Below are 18,065 nucleotides of genomic sequence, written 5' to 3'. Positions count from 1 at the left end.
CTTCGTCCCAGGATAGGCCATGACAACTGACCTCTGTACCTTTTAAGAATCACAAGATCCATTTCTACTCTTTGCAAACTTTTTATTATTAAAACCTCAAACAGATACATAGGGCTGCGACCACTCCCATCCTGGATACCAGGTACCTTCACCTTTGGCAGGCCTGTGTAAGCAAATACTTGTTATGCATCCTCGTCAACTTCCAGAGGGATCTTTAGCAGGGGACGGAGGAAGCTCCGACTCTGAAGGTGTGATCACAGGTAAAAGATCTCCCCAAGAGCTGACACGAGCACAGCGATACAAATCCCTATGGAAAAGGGAAGTCAGTGTGGGCTGCAGGGTCTTGCCTCCTCCCCCTAATTCTGGTCACACCCTTTATACCTGCCATGCCGGTGGGCTGTGATCACAGCATGCTGCATATGCCCATCTGGACAGCACAGGTGACAATGCACATGGCGTGGCCGTTTGAGGACAGGCTGAGTGATACGGGGCCAACGATTAGCCTCTTCTGGAGACCCCCGGGCAAGAATTACCATGGAGAACTTTTCCTCTTTTAGATTCTTCTTATTCTAAGATAAGGACATAGAGACTATTTGGAGGAAAAAGAGATGGGAAAAAAACTGTTCCTCCCCCCCCCCCCCCGCCCCCATCCCTGCAGCCTTTTCATAAGCCATGCACATTCAGGCTTGAAAATTCTCCAGGCTCTTCTCTAACTTCTCCAACTCTTTCCACCTCTGACTCTTTTTCATGCTGTTCCCCTAGGCTATTTCACCCTGTTGCAACATTCTCAGGATACATACCCAACTGAAGGGGATGGAGTGGTAAGCCTGAGAAAAGCTACAGGCCAGGGGCTTAGAGGCTGTCAACTGGGGACAAGGAAGTTCATGTGGACACTGTGAACACACACAAAAGACATGAGGTAAGACAAACGAACCACAGAGATCATACAACTGAAAAACTCAGAATGATAGAATCAAGAAGGGCTAGGGATATGGGAGCACAGGAGCAGGAGGCAGGGAGGGCCAGGGGAACAACTAAGAAAGAAACTGGATAGGGACACAAAATAGTACAGGGTGGCTTAGCTTTACCCTCTCACTTTTCCTGGCCATAGCTGAGTTCAGATCTTTGCATGGTGGGAAAGGCAGAAATAATACTCACTGGAGCAAAGACAAAGCCAGGTCGAGGGTCTGAAGGTGACTTCTCTTTGCCCTAAAACCAAAAAAATTAAGCTGGTGGGGGCGTGCCTGGTGGCTCAGTGGGTTAAGTGTCTGACTCTTGATCTCAGCTTAGGTCTTGATCTCAGGGTTGTGAGTTCAAGCCCCGCGTTGGGCTCCGTGCTGGGAGTGGAGCCTACCTAAAAAAAATATTAAGTCTGAGGGATTTATTCTCATAACTCAATCTCTGCACTCAGTAAATTGAGGACTCCTTTAACGTTCAATTCTGGTAATTATTAACTATGTTCCTTGAGTTAAGCTGGCTGCTTCTCTAATACTCCAAACAAAGAACTTTCTCTTTGTAGCAGGAGAAAGGCAGGAACTTGGCACATAGTGTGGTGCTCTCCCTTGTCAGCAACCTCCAGTCTCAAAAAGAACCCACTCCAGGACGATTAAATTTATGATTATACACTGGATCATACTGTCCCCAAAAGATAAGGTTCTTGGCTTAGTGATGCCCTAGATCAGGGGTTGGCACACTTTTTATTTTTTAAAAGCCCAGAGAACAGGTAAAATCTGTTTTTGTCCCAACTATTTCAATTCTGCTATTTATAGTGTGAAAGCAGCCACAGACAACACACACACCAATAAGCATGGTTCCTATAAAAACAGGTGGCAGGCTGGATTTGATCCACAGGTCCTAGTTTGCTAATCCCTATAACATGTCGTAATGACTTCATATGCTTAATATCCTGAGAGTCACCCCTACCATTGTACAACAGAGTCTCTTCAGTTTTTAAGGGAGTAGCAATAACTGGTGACAGATTGGGGGTGGTTATGAAAGAAGGAGAATCTTACCTTAAGGACCAGGTCCCTGGCATCCATGAGAAGGGAGTGCCCAGCTTTTGTTCCATTCTCTACCAATACCTGTTCACAAAAAAGGAAAATAAGCACAAGCCCTGAATTACATGAAAACATAAATGTTAGCAGCTCTGTAAGAACATTCACAGATGGGAGAAGGGGGCCCTAAAAGAAAGGGCCTGCCCCATATAAGATGGGGATGAGACCCTAAAAGAGGGATGAAGGGATCTATGCATGAGAAAATGGTTAAGAATGAACACAAGTTCCAGTGGAGAGAAGGAAATACGTGAAACCAATGAAGCTGCTTTAAACTTAAAGGGAGGGGTGCCTGGGTGGCTCAATCAGTTAACATCTGACTCTTGATTTCAGTTCAGGTCATGATCTCACAGTTTGGGAGTTCGAGTCCCCTGTTGGGCTCTGCACTGACAATGTACAGCCTGCTTGGGATTCTCTCCCTCCCTCTCTGTCTGCCCCACCCCTGCTCTCTCTCTCTCTTTCTCTCAAAATAAATAAACTTAAAAAAAAAAACAAAAAAAACCAACAACTTGAAGGGAAAAAGCAATTTCAACTCACCAGAAAATGACTTGTCTTGCGCCATAAGGTGTGGATTACCTCAGTGCGGTCAGCCTTGCTGGGCAGTTCACTTAGGGAAAAGGCTGATACCACCACATCGAATTGTACCTGAGAACCAAGATAAGAAACATGAATAGACCTGACATTCCCCCTGGCTCCCCTTCCAAGACTGTAACAAAGTTCTACCCTCTGATATTTCTTCTGTTCTCTTTTATCTTCTATCACTCGGTGCTGGGTAGCAGAGCTGAAGCTACAGTTTTCTGTCTGCCAAATTCCACATTTAACATACTCTAAACGTTGTCACTTGCCTTGGGTGATACAGGTAGAAACTGTCTGAAAAAGACACCTGGAACATAAGGCTCCCCAGATTCTGAGCAACCTATGGAGTAAAACAGAGACGTGGCAACTAGGAGTGTATAGGTATACACTGAAAGGATCTCTCGATAAGAAACATGGTCCTAAGAATAAAGAAAAGCACTAGGTGAGGGTGAGATCAATAGGGTAAGAAAATATTGGGTCACCTGCCCTGTTAATCTTACCCAAACCATCCACAGTCCAGCAAAGGCTTCCACCAGCCTCTGCTTGACCATAACACTGGAAAGAAATCAGACTCATTTTTAACTTTCAGCCCTCCTCTACTCCCCAGTACAACACTCTTTCTAGTCCTCTGCCTAACTCCTTCAACTTTGAAAAAGTCCTTCCTTATACTTTCTTCTCACCTTTCAGTAGCTTCTCCGCCAAATCCAACATAGCAGCTGAGCTGTCCACACACATATATTCTCGTAGGCTCTGGCCCCAAGTACTGTGAGCAGCCCTAAGATGGCAAAATATAAATGGCCAATTTTCATGATAAAGAGTCATCCCTACAGGACACCCCTCTGCCACCAACCCCACCCCTGGGAAACAGAGTATTATTTTACAACAGTTGGAAAAACTACCAATGTTATTTTCTTATTTCATTTATAACTCTTTATTTTTTTATTTATTTTTTTATTTATTTTTGGGACAGAGAGAGACAGAGCATGAACGGGGGAGGGGCAGAGAGAGAGGGAGACACAGAATCGGAAACAGGCTCCAGGCTCCGAGCCATCAGCCCAGAGCCTGATGCGGGGCTCGAACTCACGGACCGCGAGATCGTGACCTGGCTGAAGTCAGACGCTTAACCGACTGCGCCACCCAGGCGCCCCGACATTTATAACTCTTTAAAAAGGGGGCAGACACATAAAAACTATTTGTAGGCAAAAAAAAAAAAAAAAAAAAAAAAAAAAAAAAAAAAAAAATCTTGGTGATATGCCCTAGACTAATTCCTTTCCTTTGTATCTTTCTAAACATGGGTATTTTTTCACTTGAAGTTTCTTTAAGTTCTGGCCCTAATCCATATACCTTCTTATGCCATACTGAATTTCAGGGAAGAAACATTCTAGTTCCCAACTTTCCTATTCTCCCTCTGGTTTCCCAGTCTCTTGGAATGTTGTACACATGGCTCTCTAGAGCCAGAATTGACAGAGACAGAAAGATACTTACCAAGTGACAGAACCAGTACCTGAACCAAAGTCCAGTAAGGTTTGGGGCTGGAACTCTGGAACTCGAGCCTGGATCTGAAGAAATATACAACACCCCACAGTAGCGTAAGTGGACACTTATTTAGGGCCTTGGTAAATATGAATTAGGGGATCTCGGTAGTGATGAGATGTGAATGTTTTTTGAGATTCAATGTAAATACTTTATAGAATGGAACCTCCTAAAACAATGATTTTAAACCTTTCTTGGGTCACAAAATCCTTTCAGAGGATAAAGAGAGCCTCTTTAAAAAAAAAAAAAAATCACACCCCAAGTCCCAAGAACCCTACCCCGGAAGACTATTTTATGAATAAAGGAACTGATGGTAAAAGGATTCAGGTTGGAAGCTGATGGGCTTTCACCTCACGGAATGCCCTGGAGACTGCTGCGAAGCCACCATCCAGTCTTGCTGCCATATACACCAGGCTCAGTTTCTCATTGTAGCTGTCAAAAAAACAAAAACAAAAACAAAAACAAAAACAAACCAGAGAGTCATACCAACTGCGAAATAACCTTCATGGCCTCGCTAACCTTTAGATTTTTAGGAAATGAAATCTTTGAACAGAGCTCTTCCAGTTCAGCACTTTCAGTCCTCAAAAGGGAAGAGTCTTGAGCTATGAACCAGGTAGCCTTTTCTAACATGAATTGTATAATTGTACTTCCCCAGTCTCCTTCTAAAGATTTTTTTCTTCTGTAGCTCTTCTAATCCTCCTTACCTCAGTTCTTGCCAATGGTATGTAGTTTTGCGTAGGGCACGCAGCACCGTTTCACGAAGTTTCTCCTCTGACTGAGATAAATCTGGGGTGAGAACGAGAACTGGGAGTGAGGACCTAGGAAGAACATGGCTCAGATCCAACAGCTGAATATACTGCCTGTCCATTCCTCTGCAACTCCCATCGGAGGCAAAACCTCAAAGCTTAAGAGAGAAGCCAAACCTAGAGAAAACTTTCAGGTAAGAATAACAGCAACCGCCATCATCACCACCAGAATGTACCCGATAGTATTTTGCCTCTAACAGCAGTTTATGCAATTCAACCAGCCCTATCCCACAAGTTTTGTTCTCTTTTAAAGAGAAGTGTTTGGCACCTGGCTCAGACGGAGGAACATGTGAATCTAGATCTTAGGGTTGTGAGTTCGAGCCCATGTTGGGTGTAGAGGTCACTAAAAAAAATTAATACACTTAAAAATAAACAAAATAAAGGTAAGCGTCAGGAAGAGTGATAGGATAAGGACAATATTTTGTAGATTTTCTTCACTTCTCCAAAATTTAAGATTGTAACATCTCCAATGTTTCTGTAGGTTACAAAGGGGCCTGAAAATCTTGAGTCTCATGATTGTGTTTAGCTCAGTAGTGATTTACCTACTGAGCACCTACTGAACCAGGTACTGTGGGGAAGTGCAGGGATACCTAATGAATACATGGCAGGTCGGTAATATTAAGGAACTCACAATCATGAAAATAACCCGAGGAATAATATTCATTCTCTTATCCCCGAAGAAGGCTTTTGTACTGGACAGGGAGCCATACGGGGATTTTATTTCACTTGAATAAAAACTTAGTCCAAATCCAGTGGATTTAGAGGAAAAAACCCAAAGATCTAGATTTTGACAAAATACCGAAGCACCTCACTGACCTTTACCAAAGCCCCAAGACCAACCTCTGAAACAGTCTATCTTCTAGTGAGGCATCATTGTAACAACTGCTCTGGCCAGAAAGTGAAACAAGAAACCACAGTATCAATTTGAGACAGTAAAATTATTTTTTGCTCTTCATTTCCCACCAATATTTCAATTTGGTCTACTCTTTATTCTCAAGCCCTACCTGGGTTTTCCAAGAATTTTTCCTCAAGGTACACAGCCCGTCTTTGCAACTCCTCCGGCCCTACAGGTAAATGCCGGCTCCAGAGATAATTCGTCAGTGCCCGCACCTGCTTCTCCACATTGGGCATCGCGCTCTCTATGGGCCAAAGATGAAACGCGACATCACTTTCATGCACACCCGCTTTCCGCTACTTCTCGGGCCTCCCCTTCCCACCGACACTCACGGAGCAGGAGGAGCTGCGCGGCGGCAGCCAGTGCTTTCGGCAGCTCTACGCATGGCAGCTGCAGGATGCCGGGGTGCCGGCGATGGGGCCTCTTCCCCAGAAAATCGGAGCTGTTATCCACCTGAGATACGCCGGGCACAAGGGCGGCGAGCGCCTGCAGGCCGGGAAAAACGTGCTGATTGCGGGGCAGAAAGGAAGCTTATGGCGTTTGCTAAGGGAGGAGCTCCCAAGAGCGCTATTCCTCCGAGCGGAGCTATTTTCGAGATCCAGGGTCTCTCCGAGGGCAGGGAAAGTAGGCACTCACGCGGGACTGGGGAACTTCTCTACGGCCGAGAGGCCATCTGCTTGAAGTCTGCAGAAGTCTCACTGCCCTCGCGGTCGCCATGGCACCGGAGGCGAGCCGGAAACGGAAATGCTGTTGCCTGTGACCCGCACATCCTCCGCGCAGCTTCGGCACGGCGCAGTGTCAGCCAATGAGGAGAGCGAGTGCTTCCAGTAGCCAATAAAAATCGATATGTAAATCACCTCGGAGAGTTGGTGTACGCTGATGGGACCAGGACCTTGGTGCCTGGGTAACGAGCTGGAGGCGAGGTGACCTGGAGGTAGCGTTGAGACTGGTCTCTGCGTCCCGAAGTCGAGGGGCAGGGGTGGGCCATTTCCTAGGGCCTCCAGAAAAGCGCGCTAGACAGGGAACGGTATTTCTGGATGTATTAACTACCTGCGTTCCTTGTTTTTCTCTCTGGAGAACTCTGAAGTTTTGGGATTTTTTTTTCCCCTCTGTGTGAGAACGGGAGAATGCAGTAAGGGAAAGATAAGAAAAACCAACTTTAGGCAACCGAAGAGAAATTAATGGTTAATAGATTTAATGTTTTTTACATATTAGTTTCTCTCCATATTAAGCAGTCTTCTTAGATAAATACTAAATTCTAACACTTAGAACATTGGGTACCCGACACTGTGGCAAGCACATTGACTCTATTACTGCATTTCGTCACTGCTAAGAGATAGATTCTGTTAACCCCATTTTGCAGTTGAAGAAAGTGAGTATTTAGATGGTTAACTATCACGCGCAAGATCACAAAGCTTGTTAGATGACAGCTAGATTTAAAACTGGGCAGCCTAAGTCCCAGCCTCACCTTTAAACATATGCTCTATCGCATATTGTTGGCACTTGAAATGCAAGTTAGCAAGTTACTTAAGAACAATATGCTAAATGTCCTGAAGTGCTAACTTAACATGTAGCATTAAAACGGACTCACTGTGTTGTGTGCCCTCTTGATTGCGTTAGAAAACATTAGTCACCTATGGAATATCTTAACGTTTTGATCTCTGGTGACTGGATGGGTGAAATTCTTGCCTTTGCTGCAACTGCAAGAGTCCAAATATGGTAATTATGGGGTAAAATATGGGAACTAAATCAGTCAGAACTGTCTGGTTTGCATTTAGGTTATTAAGCTTTGATTCTTTTTTTTAAAATTTTTCTTTTTAACGTTTATTTTACTTTTGAGACAGAGACAGAGCATGAAGGGGGGAGGGTCAGAGAGAGAGGGAGACACAGAATCGGAAGCAGGCTCCAGGCCATCAGCCCAGAGCCCGATGCAGGGCTCAAACTCACGGACCGTGAGATCGTGACCTGGGCTGAAGTCGGACGCTTAACCGACTGAGCCACCCAGGCGTCCCTTAAGCTTTGATGCTAATAAGGGAGAGTTTGGCTTTATAATCTGAATGCTCTGGAAGGAGTCTTGAGAGTTGCTTAAGACAGGTGTAAATCCAGCAGTCACTGCTCTCCTTCCTTTTGGGTTCACTTCTTCCCTCCTCCGTCACTTTGAGTCACAGGGACACACTTTGCCTCATCTCTTGTGACAATTTGCTTTTACTTTATTTTCTTTTTAAAAGCTTTTGAGGTTTATTTTTGAGACAGAGTGCACAAGAGAGTGAGCACAAGCGGGCAAGGGGCAGCGAGAAAGAGGGAGACGCAGAGTCTGCAGCAGGTTACTGGCTCTGAGCTGTCAGCACAGAGCCTGACTTAGGGCTCGAACTCACAAACCACAAGATCATGACCTGAGCTGAAGTTAGATGCTCCACCAACTGAGCCACCCAGGTGGCCCAGTTTGCTTTCACTTTAAATTGTTGGCTCAAGTATTAGCAAAATAAAAATATCCTCATCACTATAGGTTAGATTTAACATAAATTGGCTTTATTATTTTTGTCATAGGAAGGTAACAGAACATAGGGATAAAATGCTTGCCATCTGGAATCTGGCAGTCTGAATTTGAATTATAGAAAAGTGAGATAGTAATGGCTGCTACCTCACAGGGTTATTGGGGTGAGCGTTTAATGACATAATGTCTGGTCCAAGTAAACTCCCAGTATGCTGATGATATTATTATCATATGTGTTACTGTATGTATTTTGGGAACTTGAAGGGACATAATCACATTTTAATTTTTATTATAATTTCATGTTGTATTTCAAAAACAGACTTGAAAGGGGGGATATTTGGGACAAAGTATGACTGAGCTCTAGAGACTTTGAAATAAGGAACAGAACTTGGTGGTACTTCTGAATGTCCCTCCTGTTTTTCCTATTAACTGCCAACATACAGGTCGTTTCCTTTATTCTGACACTGACGTAATTGGGATTGTTCTCTTCCTTCAGTAATACATCTCCAAAGCTGACTTAGACATAAATTTATCTGTCTTTGTTCTTAATCCAAAGTATTGTTCATGAAAACAAAACAAAATGAAAACCTCCACACCACCCTTCTTATGGATTAAAGATGTCCTTAAGACATCTAAAACAGTGAACACAATTCTTTATTCATTGAAAATGCTTAATAAATATTTGTCGATGATGTTGATAATGTGACCACTCTTTGTTTTCATGCTTGGAAACACTTAACAGGGTAGACTGGATTGAGGATCTGAGTCTAATTATTTGACTGGGTCACAATCCCTCCCAAAGCATAGATGAGCCTGTTTCATAACTAATCTATTAATTCTGCTATATTAATTCTGGTTGCATACCTTGGATGGAGTAGTATTTCCAGTTAGAAAATACTACTCCAGAGTTAGAAACTCTGAATTACCTTTAAAAAGACAGACATAAATGTGGAGAAATTAGGCAACATTAAAAAGAAATACCCCCCACCTCCCACTCCCAAAGTAAGTAAAGGGAAAAAACTTCTCCGAGGAAGGTTTGGATAATTCAGTTAGAGAGGCATGATGTTCAGCTGGTTTTCTTCACAAGTTTATGAAAGAGGGAAATGGCTAACAATTAGGTTGAGAGAAACAATGAAGGTATGAAGCAACTGAAACAAATTTCTTGGTAAATTAAAGAAATTCTGCCATCAAAGATCCCAAATAGTATGATTTTTTATCTCTTTCATTTCTTTGTATAAAGTTTTCCCTCTAAAAATATTCTTTACTATTCTTTATTATGTTTATTTTCTTTATTATTATGTTTATTTGCATTTGTGTCTTCTAGATTAGTCTTTATCTTTTAAATGATTTTTACTTTTATTATGTAACTTTTCCTGAATTTGTCACCTTTTTTCCTGAAAATTTTTTCTAATTTTGATGCATGTTGTTTTTTCATGTCTTGGATTTTTTTAAAAAAAATCATAGGTTGCAGTTTTATTTTTTATTTTTTTAAAGTTTATTTATTTATTTTGAGGGGGGGCATGAGTGGGGGAGGGGCATAGAGAGAGGAGAGAGAGAGAGAATCACAAGCAGTCTCTCTGCTGTCAGCTCCGAGCCCAACACGGAGCTTGAACCCATGAACCGTGAGATCAAGATTCGGATGCTTTAACCAACTGAACCACCCAGATGCCCCTTTAAGATTTTAAGTAATCTGTACATCCAACGTGGAGATTGAACTCACAACCCCGAGGTCACACGCTCTACTAACTGAACCAGCTAGGTGCTCCTTATAACCGCTCTTCTTATCTGCTGGTCCCTGGACCCAACAAATCCAGTGTCCTGGCAGCAGCTGTAGTTTGTAGTTCAGTGGCACCTTTGGTGTATCACTTGGCAAAAGAGCATCCACTTTGGGGACCTGAACCTTTGGCCCCACCGAGCCCAGAGTTACAGAGGAAAGTACAAAATTTCTCAATGGGTCAATGGGAGCGGTGATAGGTGGAGCCATTCCTGCTTCTACTCTTTGGTTGCTGGAACCATGTATTCTTCCTGTTAGAGACACAGTATCATTTAGAGGTCTCTGGTTTAACAAATACACTGTATCCTGAAGAATGGTACCCATCCTTTCAGAATGTTGCCTCTGAGTTGTTGCTTTAGCTATGCCTTTAGAAAACCAGTCTTCCTGCTCTTTCTTCCCTTCCTCCTTCTCTCTCTCTGTCTCTCTCCTTCTTTCCTTCTCCCTTCACTCCCCCTCCACCTCTCTCCCTTGGAGCTATAGTGGCCCCTGTCTTTTCTTTTTTTCTGAAGTAAACACCAATCCACTCTTCCCATTAGTCCTCTACTTTCTTCCAAAGTTAAGTGATATTATTGAAGTATCTTCAGCAGAAATTAGGGGAGCTGTTCTGAACTGTGATTAAATAGCATGTCATACTTAATTCTTCTTGGTTATAGTCCTGTATGACTTTGATTTGACTTATTGAGCTGGTAGAGCCATCTGCTGATGACCTGCACTACTTTTCCATCTTTTTAATTTTTTTTGGTAAATGTTTATTTATTTTTGAGAGAGAGAGAACACAAGCAAGGGAGGGGCAGAGACAGGACACAAAATCTGAAGCAGGCTCCAGGCTTTGAGCTGTCAGCAGTTCGATCCCTCGAACTGCGAGATCATGACCTGAGCTGAAGTCGGACACTTAACCGACTGAGCCACGAGACGCCCCTACTTTTCCATCTTTGATATTTGCCTTTTATCTTTCCAAGATTTTTAAAAATTTTATTTTTTAGAGAGAGCTGGTTGGTAGAGAGGGAGGGAGGGAGGGAGGGAGGGGGAGAGAGAGGGAGAGAGAGAGAGAGAGAGAGAGAGAGAGAGAGAGAGAGAGAGAGAGAGAGAGAGAGAGAGAATGAGAATGAGAATCTTAAACAGGCTCCAGGATCAGCTCGGAGCCTGACCCAGGGCTTGATCCCACAGCCCTGCGGTCATGACCTGAGCCAAAATCAAGAGTTGGCCACTCAACTGACTGAGCCACCCAGGTGCTCCATATCTTTCCCAGATTTAATGATTTGTCCTCACTTGATCCACTGATGCAAGGCACACAGAGATCCCAAGCCATAGTCTTGGTGCCCAGTGTGCAATGTCCCTGGTTATGATGGGCTCTTACTGAGGATAATTAACTGCTACAATAGAAAGATTTTTCTCTTCTTAGTTAACATATACACCTTGGAGCTCGTTTGAGAACTATCCAATCCTTATTTTTGAGGGAGAGAGAGAGAGAGAGAGCAAGCGACAGCATATGTGGGGAAGGGGCAGGGAGAGAGGGAGACAGAGGAACCACCCAGATGCCCCTCTATCTATTTCTTTTCTTTTTAAAAAAAATTTTTTTTTTAAGGTTTATTTCTGAGATGGAGAGAGACAGAGCATGAACAGGGGAGGGGCAGAGAGCGGGAAACACAGAATCTGATGCAGGCTCCAGGCTCTGAGCTGTCAGCACAGAGCCCAATGCAAAGCTCTAACTCACAAACCATGAGATCATGACCTGAGCCGGAGTCGGTTGCTCAACTGACTGAGCCACCCAGGCGCCCCCCCACCCATCTATTTCTAAAACCAGCCCCACCTTCTGCCAAATAATGTCTCTTCTATTTTTGATTATTGATTCTGTGTCTTGTGTTCTAAGTTCATTTTTGGAATCTTGGTGTATTTTAGGTTGATTTCTCTGGGAATCAAGTGAGATGCATTATCCTTTTTTCCCCCCTTGTAATTAAGGGGAAAAAATGTCATTATCAACCAAATCACCAAACTCATTCTAATGTTAGGTGTTTAGGTACCTGACATTTGACTGAGCTTTGTAAGCTATACTTGGTACAATGTAGAAATAAGGAATTATAAAGACATTAATATATTCCCAAAGAGGGATTTTGTGCCCTTTTAGGTTAGTAGGTTCTGTTAATAATTTTGGGGACCGAGCTACATATTCAACAGGTGGACATTGTGTATTTCTACCAGCTGGACTTCTTTGTGACTGAAATGCAATTAAACATGACCCTGGTCTCAGGGTGATGGTTGTCCAAGAGAGGAGGATGAGGCCAGGAAAATTCTCTTAGAGTGACAAAGACTCATTAGATTGACAATGCTGAGTAACAATAGGTTGCTCTTATCACTCTTAGAGCTTTCAAGGATTCAGCAGGTCAAAAACTACAAAAAGAAAGGATGAATGTTTTATTTTGAGTAATAACTTAAGGTTACACGTAAAATCTTTTGTTCATGATTTCAAAATGTAGGCAGTACTGACAGAAAATATTCAGGATATATATCCACACACTTGATTAATACAACATTGACATTTATTTCTGTCAAGTAGCTAAGCAGCGAGCAAGTGAATGTGTAGGGTAGGACAGTAGGGAGACACACGAACTTATGTAGGAACAATCAGTGTCTCAGTGCCAGGCTGCTGATGATGCCAGAAACTGATGTTAATCAATGACCTCTACCTGCAAGATATTCTTCCTCATTTTTGCACAAGGAGGCTGGAGTAGCCTTAAAAACTGGGCTTCATGGTCTGCAAAAATCCTATGCAACTTTCCCCATTAAGTGCAGAAGGGACACCTGGCAGGTTCAGAGAAGCATGTGACTCTTGATCTCAGGGTTGTGAGTTCTAGCCCCCATTGGGTGTAGAGATTACTCAAAAATAAATAAGTAAAATAAAAAATAAAATAAATTCTCTTAAAAACAAGTTTAAGGCATCTGGGCGGCTCAGTCGATTAAGAACCCAACACTTTTTTTTTTTATTTGATTCACAGCTTTATTTTTTTTTAAATTTTATTTTATAATATATGAAATTTACTGTCAGATTGGTTTCCATACAACACCCAGTGCTCATCCCAAAAGGTGCCCTCCTCAATACCCATCACCCACCCTGCCCTCCCTCCCACCCCCCATCAACCCTCAGTTTGTTCTCAGTTTTTAACAGTCTCTTATGCTTTGGCTCTCTCCCACTCTAACCTCTTTTTTTTTTTTTTTTCCTTCCCCTCCCCCATGGGTTCCTGTTAAGTTTCTCAGGATCCACATAAGAGTGAAACCATATGGTATCTGTCTTTCTCTGTATGGCTTATTTCACTTAGCATCACACTCTCCAGTTCCATCCACGTTGCTACAAAAGGCCATATTTCATTCTTTCTCATTGCCACATAGCATTCCATTGTGTATATAAACCACAATTTCTTTATCCATTCATCAGTTGATGGACATTTAGGCTCTTTCCATAATTTGGCTATTGTTGAGAGTGCTGCTATAAACATTGGGGTACAAGTGCCCCTATGCATCAGTACTCCTGTATCCCTTGGATAAATTCCTAGCAGTGCTATTGCTGGGTCATAGGGTAGGTCTATTTTTAATTTTCTGAGGAACCTCCACACTGCTTTCCAGAGCGGTTGCACCAATTTGCATTCCCACCAACAGTGCAAGAGGGTTCCCATTTCTCCACATCCTCTCCAGCATCTATAGTCTCCTGATTTGTTCATTTTGGCCACTCTGATTGGCGTGAGGTGGTATCTGAGTGTGGTTTTGATTTGTATTTCCCTGATAAGGAGCGACGTTGAACATCTTTTCATGTGCCTGTTGGCCATCCGGATGTCTTCTTTAGAGAAGTGTCTATTCATGTTTTCTGCCCATTTCTTCACTGGGTTATTTGTTTTTCGGGTGTGGAGTTTGATGAGCTCTTTATAGATTTTGGATACTAGCCCTTTGTCCGATGTGTCATTTGCAAATATCTTTTCCCATTCCGTTGGTTGCCTTTTAGTTTTGTTGGTTGTTTCCTTTGCTGTGCAGAAGCTTTTTATCTTCATAAGGTCCCAGTAATTCACTTTTGCTTTTAATTCCCTTGCCTTTGGGGATGTGCCGAGTAAGAGATTGCTACGGCTGAGGTCAGAGAGGTCTTTTCCTCCTTTCTCCTCTAAGGTTTTGATGGTTTCCTGTCTCACATTCAGGTCCTTTATCCATTTTGAGTTTATTTTTGTGAATGGTGTGAGAAAGTGGTCTAGTTTCAACCTTCTGCATGTTGCTGTCCAGTTCTCCCAGCACCATTTGTTAAAGAGACTGTCTTGTTTCCATTGGATGTTCTTTCCTGCTTTGTCAAAGATGAGTTGGCCATACGTTTGTGGGTCTAGTTCTGGGGTTTCTATTCGATTCCATTGGTCTATGTGTCTGTTTTTATGCCAATACCATGCTGTCTTGATGATGACAGCTTTGTAGTAGAGGCTAAAGTCTGGGATTGTGATGCCTCCTGCTTTGGTCTTCTTCTTCAAAATTACTTTGGCTATTCGGGGCCTTTTGTGGTTCCATATGAATTTAGGATTGCTTGAAGAACCCAACTCTTGATCTTAGCTCAGCTCAGGTCCTGATCTCATGGTCATAAGATTGAGCCCCACATCAGCTCCATGCTGGGCCTGGAGCCTGCTTGGGATTTTTCTCTCTCCCTCTTCTTCTGCTCCTCTCCCTCCTTTCAATAAATAAATAAATAAATATAAAAAACAAGTTTAAAAAGATTACATAAACATGTTTATGAGATTTCTTTCTGTCTTTTCTTTTTAAAGATTGTATTATTTTTTAGGTAATCCCTACACCCAACGTGGGGCTTGAGCTCACAACCTGGAGATCAAGAGTAGCATGCTCCACCAACTGAGCCAGCCAGGCAACCCTATCTATGAGATTTCTTAAGAACAATATAATTTTGTAATTTGACAAGGTAAGGTGAAAACCTTCTGTCAAAACAAGCTCACTTCAGTGGAGATGGGGCATCTATTAAAAATACTTAAACAAATCACATGATTTATGTGGGAAGTGAGATGATTCACTTTCAAATACCAAATAAAAGCTGTGCTGTCTAGTTAACAGTAGGTTTACTGAAACTATGTATGAAACTATGTATTAAAACTATGTATGAACACTGCCCCCCTCACCCCGCCCAGCCCGACAATGGAGTCCCAAACCCTTAGACACTTCACTTCCTGGTTCTTCTCTTATCCATTTTGAGGGCTTATTTTTTGCGGGCTTTGCAGTGAGCATGTGCCAAAGAACTGAAGTCTCTGCATCACCCCAAGGATTCATTCCAATCAGACTACTTTTTGGCTTCACATGGGCATAGGCAACTTCTGGGTGAAGGCTGTGACCTCTGTAGTACTCAGCCAATAAGGACCCAGGGGAGGGACTTGCATGATAGGAGATAAATTGTCTGCTGTAACCACCCGGAGTGTGCCTGTCCATCAGACACCTGCTCTTACAAGAATGTTGATTAAAGCCTCCCTTCACTGTGCTCCTAGTCTCCGCGTCCCTCCTTTGACTGGGGCAGTGAGCTTATTTCTCACAATTTACAATACGTGTCCAGTATTAGTTGACTGACATCCTTCTGATTTGTCTCTATGTATCTTAGAGCTATAAGCAATCTCTTCTTGTTACTCACCTTCCATTGTTGAAGAAAAAAAATCCAGCTGAGTAAATTAGAAGATCTCATTGAGATAGGGGAAACTGAAAGGACCCCATGAAAAAAAGCTGTTTTATTTTTCTCCTTCTCTTGTTTCTATTCTTGCTAGGACCTGCACCTCTACCTTATGCATGCTTTAGTGTATGTCTTTCTGATAAGGGACAAGGAGTTAATGATTTCTTTGGAGTCTTCCAGCAGAGTAGATAACATCTAAGGAGTGACCAGGCAAGAATGAGCAGGTGAGGCCACATGTGTGTATTCTAGACCATTGGCACTGGATATCTGGGTGCCTAAACCCCCTGCCTCCAGGGAATAAGTGACATGATGGATACCTGGCCCCTGTCCTTGTTCTGACCAGTTCCTGGATGCCTGAGAGGGCATGTGCACCAGAGCACAATTGTCAGTAAAAACCTCATACTCCAAACAAAGACAAAACTTTCTCTCCTTTCCTTTCTGAGTGTCCTAGATGCTCTGTCTGTATCTGTCTACACTCTATGTCTTCAATAAACTCTGCTTTTACTTCCTGCCTGCTCACTCATATTTGATTTCTTTCTATCCTGTGTGAAGCTGGGGATCCTCTTGGCTGGTCCTGTGGAACCCCTCTGGGTCCTCAAACCTGGCCAGGCTGCATCATAATTGGCTGTATTAATCAATGCATGAACCAGAAAGCATGCTGTCTAGCAAATAGAGGGGAGCTCCTAGGAATTGTACAAAATAGAAGGTTTTTCTAAGAAGGTTGGGACAAGAAGTTATTAGCAAAAGAAAAGAAAGGATTATTTCAGGCCAGGAAGTCTTTTGTGGGGAGAGGGGCAGAAACACAGGGTTTTCATCCTACAGATTACTGCAGTAGTGATCAGGAGATTTCAGATTGACTGTTTAAAAGTCCTGTTACTGAGAGAGAGTGAAACTAATTGAGTCTTTCTTGGCTGTTGTGGAGGGCAAATGACTCTATTTTGGGCCTTTTTTTTTTTTTTTTTTTTTTTTTTTTTAACACCATCAGTTTAGGGCTGCAACCTGGGGTGGCCAGATTCCTTTGAGGGAACTGAGTTTCCATCACTGGCTCCTTGTCATTAACCTAAAGGAAACCTGAGTGATGGAAAGTGCATGGCTTAAGGCAGAGCTTCCCCATAGGAGGAAAAGAACGTAGAGAACTCCCTTCTGCCTCAACCTGTAACAACATCTCTATGCCACAGGATGCCACTTACTGAGTCAAGCTGTGCTGTCATCTCTGCATTTGGGCAGAAAGTGAAAAATAATGACAATTTTTATAACATTATGGAAACAGGAAAATTCTGGAACAGTCATCCATTTTGTTTTATGCTCACTTTGGGAAAAATTGTAGAAGAATGAAACTAGAAGTGGGTGAAGTCAAGCCAGTACATCCTAAGTCTTTTGGTTTTTTTGTTTTGTCTTTTTTGTTTGTTTGTTTTTGTCTGTAAGATACCTACAGCCATAGGTAGGTATGGCCCAGGTATCCTTCCATTGATTAGAAGAGCATGCATTTTTGTTTTGCCAGAAGTGAGGTATGTCGTTAACGTTGTTAAAAAAGAAAGAAATCCAAAATGGAGTCATTTGTCCCTGACAACAGCAAAGAAAGATCGAATTAGTTTCAATCTGTTCCACGAATGCAGTCTTTTAACAGTCAATCTGAAATGTCCTGATCAGCACTAGTGTGGTAACCTGTATGATAAAAACCCTGCCATTCCCCTCCCTGCTTCCTCAAAAAATGTCCTGGCCTGAAACAATCTTATCTTTTCTTCTGCTAATAACTTCTTGTCCCACCTCCTTCCTAGGAAAATTTTCCATTTTGTAGAATTCCTTGGAGCTCCCCTCCACTTACTAGATAGGATGCTTTCTCATGCATTGATTAATAAAGCCAACCAGATATTCAGATTTACTTGGTTGAATTTTGTCTTATAACACCACTCTAAAATGAAACAAAGAACAAGAACTTCAAGGAGAACAGGTCCCCACCCTGGTAATCGCATGCACTTGAAACAGCTTGTGGGGAGCTGCCACCACTGAGGCAAAATTTCATACTCAGCTCTCAGGCTGTTGTCCTGAGTAGGGAAAATAACCAAAGCACTCAGCAATAAGAGAAAGAATAAATAAGTGATGACACCATTTGAGGATGGAAAACAATGCTGCCACTAATAAAATACACCCCAGGAGAAAGCTTATGGAAATGGGGAAACATTCCCTTTATATTGTTAAGGGGAAACAAAAAAAGCACAACATAAAATACTATGTATCCTATGACATATT

General features: G+C 42.6%; 1 protein-coding gene and 1 long non-coding RNA gene across 6 annotated transcripts in view; one reads left to right on the top strand and one right to left on the bottom strand.

Moving 5' to 3' along the window:
• Window positions 1–61: 61 nt before the first annotated feature.
• METTL17 (methyltransferase like 17) lies at window positions 62–6,622 on the bottom strand. The gene is made up of 14 exons (XM_058738413.1): window positions 6,498–6,622; window positions 6,194–6,347; window positions 5,971–6,105; window positions 4,865–4,946; window positions 4,511–4,592; window positions 4,113–4,186; window positions 3,308–3,402; window positions 2,897–2,967; window positions 2,589–2,696; window positions 2,013–2,081; window positions 1,159–1,209; window positions 801–893; window positions 382–569; window positions 62–307 (listed from the first exon to the last, which is right to left on the bottom strand). The coding sequence occupies exons 1-14, from the start codon at window positions 6,576–6,578 to the stop codon at window positions 196–198; spliced, it is 1,395 nt and encodes a 464-aa protein (XP_058594396.1). The 5' UTR covers window positions 6,579–6,622; the 3' UTR covers window positions 62–195.
• Window positions 6,620–18,065, top strand: part of LOC131516863 (uncharacterized) — a 47,527-nt gene continuing 36,081 nt past the window's right edge. For 4 of the 5 annotated variants that reach the window (XR_009264272.1, XR_009264275.1, XR_009264271.1 and 1 more), the window contains exons 1-3: window positions 6,620–6,795; window positions 14,914–15,065; window positions 15,910–16,039. This is a non-coding gene — a long non-coding RNA (uncharacterized LOC131516863). The remainder of the gene's footprint in view (window positions 6,796–14,913; window positions 15,066–15,909; window positions 16,040–18,065) is intronic. The other variant, XR_009264274.1, reaches the window with a different exon arrangement.

Source organism: Neofelis nebulosa, chromosome 7 (genome assembly GCF_028018385.1).
Source record: "Neofelis nebulosa isolate mNeoNeb1 chromosome 7, mNeoNeb1.pri, whole genome shotgun sequence".
NCBI classification, from domain to species: Eukaryota; Metazoa; Chordata; class Mammalia; order Carnivora; family Felidae; genus Neofelis; species Neofelis nebulosa.
Note: the sequence above shows the minus strand (reverse complement) of the source record. Positions and strands in the feature narration are given on the sequence as shown.